The sequence below is a fragment of the Cyprinus carpio genome, chromosome B4, assembly GCF_018340385.1.
Source record: "Cyprinus carpio isolate SPL01 chromosome B4, ASM1834038v1, whole genome shotgun sequence".
NCBI classification, from domain to species: domain Eukaryota; kingdom Metazoa; phylum Chordata; class Actinopteri; order Cypriniformes; family Cyprinidae; genus Cyprinus; species Cyprinus carpio.
The window spans coordinates 18,660,477-18,668,826 of NC_056600.1; the positions used below are offsets into that span (position 1 = coordinate 18,660,477).

At 34.1% G+C, this 8,350-nt stretch overlaps 1 protein-coding gene across 2 annotated transcripts in view; it reads right to left on the reverse strand.

Annotated features, from left to right (window-relative positions):
* The window catches only part of LOC109093395 (protein mono-ADP-ribosyltransferase PARP12-like), a 14,673-nt gene extending 9,230 nt beyond the window's left edge, over nt 1–5,443 (reverse strand). Inside the window, exons 1-5 of one of the 2 annotated variants that reach the window (XM_042722309.1) lie at nt 5,296–5,443; nt 4,781–4,899; nt 4,048–4,228; nt 1,695–1,839; nt 1,349–1,484 (exon numbers count right to left, since the gene is read on the reverse strand). In XM_042722309.1, coding sequence (XP_042578243.1) covers nt 1,349–1,484; nt 1,695–1,839; nt 4,048–4,228; nt 4,781–4,899; nt 5,296–5,329 — 615 coding nt within the window. In that variant the 5' untranslated portion in view covers nt 5,330–5,443. Of the gene's footprint in view, nt 1–1,348; nt 1,485–1,694; nt 1,840–4,047; nt 4,232–4,780; nt 4,900–5,295 lie in introns of both variants that reach the window. The other variant, XM_042722308.1, reaches the window with a different exon arrangement.
* Nucleotides 5,444–8,350: the final 2,907 nt, after the last annotated feature.

An 8,350-nucleotide genomic window follows, 5' to 3' on the forward strand; every position in this document is an offset into this window, starting at 1 on the left:
TTGTGTTTTCCGCCAACTGGCAACCCGGGGAGCCGAAATATAATTGGGTAAACTGGCAGTGGGCGGGTTTCACAAACCAAAACAGAGACCGACATTCCGGCCCGGAATGCACATTTTCAAAGGAGAATAACTGACGGTAGCATTGTTTTTCAGATACACCAGTATGTTAACTTAGCATGTTTCTTAAATATCTGCAAACATATGGTATTTTTATGTTTAGTTGCATCAAAATCTTACATAAAGCACCTTTAAATTTAACAGCTGACAGCTATCCAAACTAATTCAGTACATACCTTTCTATCAAAGCTATCTGACATTATCAAGATGAATTTGTTCTGACAGTTTAACTAGTTCGTGTCATATTTTATTACCATTTTCTAAACTGTAGAGAATAAACTGTCATAATGTGAGAAATGTTGAAGGTGTCTGAATAAATTTTGGTTCGACTGTATATATCCATATAACCTTAAACAGTGAGATACAGTTTCACCCTTTTCATGTTTTTTTTTTATATATACTTCTTTAATGTAAAAAAAAAAATCAACTTTTTTGTTATATGACAGATGCATCAAAACTGTCTTGAAAACTTTGTAATGTTTATAATGCCTTTAATTTATAGATTTTTATTGTTTTTTGTCGCAAACTCAAATGAATATACCCAATATAAATTATCCTTTAGAAAAATCCATCTTATTCCAGATCCATCATAAAATATTAATGAGTGCACAGAACATTTTAATGTGGACATTTCAAAGCCAAATTATGCCAAAAAAAAAATGATGTACTTAGGATGCATAAACTGATAACTAACATTTAGCCTTAGCAAAATAAAGCAGGCTGCCATTTTACTCCAAAATACATAAAACTAATTTACAACACCGTTATTAACATTACTGTCATTTCCAACACACTTTTGTTTTCGAAAAATTATGGTTCAGACAAAATGAGTAAAATCTCTCCAGTGAAATCATGTATATCCCACTTGGATATTATTAGTGGATAAATTAAATTAAAATGAGACTGTCCAGTCCACAGGTCATATTGTCATGATGCTGCTGCTACTGTGACGGAGCGAGGAGATGTAGAGGAATCTGTGACGTAAGTCTTTATTTACACCAAAGCAAAGCACACGTAACAGAGGGAATAGACGAACATGCCGGACGCTAGACATGGAAAAACACAGGGCTTAAATTATGGGACTCGTCAAGGAATAAACAAGACACACCTGGAACTAATGAACATAACTGACACGAGGGAGAAACGAGGTCAATGGGGAGAAAAAACACATGTGACATGGAACACAGGACAGTCCTCGGACGTGACACCTATCCATTAATGTAAAACTCACCTTGTCTCCATACTGATACCAGCCATGGTCACATCTGTAATACCACAGCCATTCTGTATCCTTTGAGCTCATACGCCGCACTTTAATATTTGTTTTCCGAAGAACTCTAATTTTTGTGAAATCAATTGATATAGCCCTATAATGTAAATGAGAAAAAGTCAAATAATTCATTTAAAATTACAGCAGCTGCAATAATTTAATAATAATTTCAAGCACATAGTAACAGAGGATGAGTTTTATGGTATGTTATAGTGCACAGGAATGAAACGTGGGAAAATAATGACAGAATATTCATTTGGGGTGACTAATTCATCTTTAAAAATAGTTTTCATCTTTTTGCACATACCCAGCTTTGGTGTTATAGATCTCGATTCCTTTAGTGTGGGGGAGTGAATACTGGGCTTCTAGAATGTGATCATTGGAAATGTTCTCCCAGCCTCTTTTAAAATTCAGCTGCCATCTGTAGGGCCCGTCAAATTCTTCATCAGTCTCTTTATGTGATTAAAAAATGTAAAATGATTAGTGAGGCAGACTAATTGGTTCAACAATGAAACATATAATGTGCAATACAGTGCAAGGGTGTAAAATATGAGTGATTGTACTTAATTACTAATACTTAGTTATACAATAGTTCTCAAATATATATATATATATTTCCACACTATAATAGTATTATAAATGTAAATAAATACTAAAATAATGCTGATTCATTAAAAAAAAAATTATGGATTTTTGTCAATGAAATGGATTATTGGTCTTTGATCTAAAATTACACATATATTATATTATATTATATTATATTATATTATATTATATTATATTATATTATATTATATTATATTATTTATTATTTATTATATTATATTATATTATATTATATTATATTATATTATATTATATTATTGTCAGACCTGGATCCAGCCCAGAGAGCGCTCCTGTTCCCAAGTTAAGCGTAGAGAGGGTTCCTGTTCCCAAGTTAAGCTTAGAGAGGGTTCCTGTTCCCAAGTTAAGCCTAGAGAGGGCTGTTGTTCCCACATCTGGCCCAGGGAGGGCCACATTTTCTGGGTTAAGCTCCCCTTTTGCTCAATGAAACTGGTGTGCCTCAGGGATCCATCCTGGGGCCTTTGCTTTTCAGCTTATATATAAATGATGTATGCAGATGATACCGTAATTTATGTGCAAAAACCAAACAACTAGCAGCTTCTCAACTTAGTGCAATAATGATAAATGTAAATAAATGGCTTAATGATTCACATCTGGTTCTTAATGTAAAGAAGACAGTATGTATGTTTTTCACAAAGAGGCACTCTGTAACTGACTGCGATCCCAAAATGTTTGTGTCTGGAGAGATCATTCAGGTAGTCTATCAGGGTAAATATCTTGGTATTATCCTTGATTCCACTTTATCTTTCAAAAAACAAGTGAAGCAAGTATTGCAAATAACTAAATATAATCTAGCTAATTTTAGGTATTTAAGAAACTGTCTAACAACTACAGCAGCAAAATTATATAAATATAAATTCAATGATTATACCTCACTTAACAAACTGTATGACAACTTGGTTTTAAGCTAAAGGAACAACACTAAAGCCTATTCTCACTCTGTATAAGCAGGTATATAAAGTATTAGATAAAAAACCCAATACTTACCATCACTGCAATATTTTGGGCAAATATGATATTCTTAGTTGGGAAAATTTAACAAAATACACTGATGCCTGTCTGTTGTTTAAGATTGTGAATGGAAAAGTTCCTCCACCACTTAGTATTTTTATCAAGCAGAACAATTTAAACAACAGATCTACAAGATCTACTCAGAGAGGAGATTGTGAAATAGGGAGGCCACTCCGCCATGGCTCCATGGTCTGCCTGTTCTGCCATAGGTCCCAGATCCGGTACCACCCCGGAGGCCTTCTGTCCCTTGTAAGCCTGTCCCTAGAGGCCTCCAGAGTGCCCACCCCCCCCCAGTTGGAAGTTATGTGGCACGTGGGTGCGCCTTCCGGGAAGGGGAGGTAATCTCAGACCTGTGTTCATGTTTTGTCGTTGTTTAGCTCTCCATGCCCTAGTTTCTCCCTCGTGTTTCATTGTGCCCATATTTGGTTCTTCCTGTTCCTGCTCCTAGTGTGTTCCATTTGTCTCAGGTGTGTCTCGGTTTCCCCTCGTTTAGTTGTGTATTTAAAGAGTGTTCTGTTCCTGGTTTCCTTGTTCAGTGTCTTACGTCATGCCATTTCCCTTTGTATTCCCTTTGGTTTTTAATTAACGATTTACTTTGAGTTTACACCTGTGTCTCCTCGTCTCCTCTCTTATATTATATTATATTATATTATATTATATTTATTATATTATATTATATTATATTATATTATATTATATTATATTATATTATATTCACCATTTAACAATAAAAAAAACAGGTTTAAGGAGAGCATGGAGTGTGTCCTAGAGCCAGTGTGTTGTAGAGCTAAGAAAATAATTGCTTTTAAATACTTAAATTAATTACATGTAGGCATAATTTCTAGATATATTGATTTAATTACATATGTAAATGTTTTTACGTTTAAGCTTAAGTATGTTTTATGGAAGATACTTTCACTTTTTATTGTAAATAAATAATAATTATTGAGTATTCTTGATACAGTACATTTATAATAAATATGCAGAATTTATCAGTATACTTTTACACCCCTATACACACATACCTGCAGATGAGGGTCTGTTTCTTCGTGTGCCCTGTCCTGAAGATGGACTCTGACTGTTGTGGTTGAGACGACATCCAGCACCAAACTTGCACGAACCCTTCAGGAAGTCCTTGCATATGTGCTCATTCCTACACTTGTCCCCAAAACGGCAGTGACCACGATTGTAATGCATACAGACATCCTGCTTGAACACAAAGCATCATAATTAAGATTTATTAACCTATTAAGCTCCAGCTGCATTCACATTCAATAATGTGGTTCTTACTAATCATCTTTTGAACTGTGAGACTGTTATATTATTTATATTTTATTCATATGTATTACTCATTTGGTAGTAGTGTACAGAACATTTTAATTTAGAGATTTCAAAGCCAAATTAGGCCAAAAATCTGATGTACTTAGGATGCATAAACTGATAACTAACATTTAGCTTTAGCGACATAAAGCAGTCTGCCATTTTATTCAAAAATACATAAAAAAAAATGGTTTCAGGAGAGCATGGAGTGTGTCCTAGAGCCAGTGTGTTGTAAAGCTAAGAAAAATAATTGCTTTTAAATACTTTAATGTGGGCATAATTTCTAGATATATGGATTTAATTACATAGGTAAATGTGTTTCTTAAGTTTAAGCTTAAGAATGTTTTGTGGAAGGTACTTTCCCTTTTTATTGAGTAGGCTATTGTTGATACAGTACATTTTGACATGCTTTCCTTTGAAACGTCTTAAGAGATGTACCTTGCTAGATGTCTGTGCATCTTCTTCAGTGTCAGACCCAGAATCGCTGGCAGCCTCAGAGTCTGTGTCAGTGTCACTGAACTCTGGGGGACATTCAGACTGCTGGTAGCTGCCTTCATCTAGGAAGAAAAAAATATTATTCTGAGAACGATTTAAATTAATATACAATTTGGAGGAAATGAACTTTACAGTTTTGGCTAAGGGTGGAGTAACTTGACTAATCAACTTTAACTTGGCGACTTTTCCGGAACGAACACACCCCGTGAAATATTCACTGTAGTAAAACATTTGACAAGTGTTCTCGACTGGTTTTAGAAAACAGGATGACACATTAACCGAGAGAGAGTGTTAAACGGAACCACAGAAAAGCTGTAAAATCACCGCAATACTTGAGATCGATACATTGCTGAAAAGACTGCCTTCTCTAGACTAAGTGGGCTTGTAGACAACTTACATCGTGTGTGTTATGCAATTTTGTTTCATTGATACCGGAATATAGACTGTATGAAACTCACCCGAATCATCTTGATAGTTCGAAGCCATATTCATAAATGACACACGACCTGTGTTCTTTCAGTTTCATTTTCTCATAAACATGACTGCATATGCTAGTACACAGCCCATATAGCTACAGTGTTTTGATGAATTAGTACATTGTTTCGCAATATATTTAGTCCACAGTGAATAAAAAAATAAAATCCCCATATACAGCAGTACAAATAATTTATTTACTTCAAGTAGGCCTAGTCTTTCAAGCACTGGCGCCATCAGTAGGGCATAATGCGCATTTAAATAAGCAAAGCTGAGATTAATGGTTTGTTTAAAAATGTTTTAGAACACGAATAACGTTTTTTTGTAAAACAAAATGCAAATACTCAAAGCATAGCCTATATAAAATACATACAGACCTGTACGTTTATGTTGTAATTAGTCTACATTAAAAGTCGAGGCAGTGCTGAGTAGATTATTCCAAATTACATGACAAAAATTGTAGTTACTAATCCATTACATTAGCCTACACATTTTAGGTAATATACTGTACTTTTATGTAATATCTGAGCACTTTTTGATAACTTAACTATGAACTGTGAGCAAAACAAAACACACACACAAAACACAAAAAAAAAAAAAAAAAACAAAACCGTGATTCTGTATTACATTTAAATAGGAAATAATATGAATTTGTGCATTTTAGCATGTTTTAGAAACAAAAGCCTTCCAAAGACAGTAAAACATGAAATAACCCACTGAGTGATATTTAAATAAAAATCAATGTGTTCATAGTTGATGCAATGTTGAAATATTGAGAAAACACTTTTTAAAACGGAAATGATTTTTTGTAAATCCAGTGGTCAAATGCTGTGTGGCCTCTCAGTTTTCTGTGTAATTACAGCCACCTGACTAGTCTTAATGTGAATGTCCAAAACTGAAAGACTTTCTGAATGCATATCAGTGATATAGGTTATTCAAAAAAAAAAAAAATAAAAAGGAAAAAGTCAGAACTCGGGGAGAATCTATAAATTATGACTAATTTATTGCTATTTGATGAATAATATGAAATAAGTGCCTTTGATTACAAGTGTTTTGTATCTAATTACAAGTAATTGTATGTATATATATATATATATATATATATATATATATATATTAAATCTGATTATGTAATCTAGATTACATACGAAGTTACTATGTATTAGGCTACATTACATTAGTACATTTATATGTATCACATTTATATATATTACATATATTTACATTTATATATTGTGTTGAATATGTCTCTAAGCATATCCTGAATAGCATTATTAAACAGACTTGCTTCTAGTAAGTCAATCTATTTATTTATTTCGAATTTTGTGGCCTAATTTGTTTAGAAAATATGTTATGGGAAAATTGTGTATAAAACATTTTAATGAATAATTAATTATAATTAATACACGGGAATAGAAATAATAACAACAGTAGCCAACTCCACGTACTTCTTCATCTGAACACTAGATGTCAGCAGTAGTAACAGTAAAAGACATTCATCGTGCCTCCTGCTGATTTCCATCTCGCGACATGCTGTCAGTTTATAAAAGCACTGAAAATTAAAAGCAATATTGAACCAGTTATGGTAGTGATACATCCATATCAATTAAGGTCTTGAATCGATGTTTAAGGGATTTTCAGTGTCTGGGAAAGAGTGGGATGAGATGGTAAGGACCTGCCCACGACAAGGCTTTTAATTTCACTTTAAACGCCACATTTTACTTTATATATAGTGGTATGAAGAAATATTTGCCCCTTTCAAGGTATTCTCTTGGTTTTTTTTCTTCTGTTACCTGATCAGTAACAGTGGTGACAGTAAAGACATTATAATGTTACAAATGGCATGTGGCCGCTGAAAATTCAACAAAACACATTTAAATAAAAAAAGGTTAAATTATTTTAAACTGTTTTACTGTATATTTGATCAAATAAATACAGTCTTGATGAGCACAGGAGACATCTTTCAGAAGCGTAATAAAATCTCCAAATCTCCTTTGTAAGAATTATAGAACCTCACACACTACGGATAATACACACACAGTGCATTAACATACAGACATCTGTCTCCACATCCCACTGAGGGAAAATGCAGGAAAATGTCTCTCACATCCTTATTATCCCCTTCCTTTCCCTTCCCCATCCTTCCTCCACTTAGTTCACTCAGAATGGTCAATAGTATAATGTTCTACATGAATGCAAGTAATATTTAAAGTCATGTTTGGTGTCATTTGAATTGTCTCAGGGCGACTGGTGCAATGGCCTCAATTTTACAAGAAGTAGGCTAAAACGTAATACAGATCCTAAGAGTAAAGAGATTTTTTGCTCGCTGTAGAGGGTGTGCCATTTCCAAGTGTCTTTCATGCAAAATGCCTTTTGTCTCAAGGGGTGATAAACTCAGTGCAAATTCCATTTGTTAGTTCCTGTCTCCATCTCTGGGGATGTTTGTCTTGTTCTGAAGAACTTAAGAAAGTACTAATTACAAGTCTCCCTCCACCCATTCTCACCACATTCTACAGAGGAACCATAGAGAGCGTGCTGACCAGCTGCATCACTGTCTGCTATGGGAACTGTAGTGCAGCAGACCGCAACACCCTCCAGAGGACAGTGAACTCAGCTGCAAAGATCATCGGTGTCCCTCTCCCCTCCATCCTGGACATTTTCAATTCAAATCTATTTTGTGCAATTCTCCTCTATGCGCACTAGACACTTTTCACACACACTGCTGTGTGTACATAATCCCACAAAAGACTTACAATGTTTCTCTTTGCACATGTACAGTATTATGTGAAGCATTTGTATATATATTTTTCTTTTTCAGTCTGTGTGTAGGTAAACATTTATGTATAGTATATTCATATTCAAAATCTGTCTATAGGTCAGTTGTGTATAGGTACAGTGTTTATGTGAAGCATTTGTATAGTTTATATTTTTTAGCTTATGTATGGGTAAACATTTATATAAAGTATATTTATAGGTTTATACTGTTTTACATTGTTGTATGTCTGTATTTATGTAGCACCGTGGTCCTGTGAGGCATGA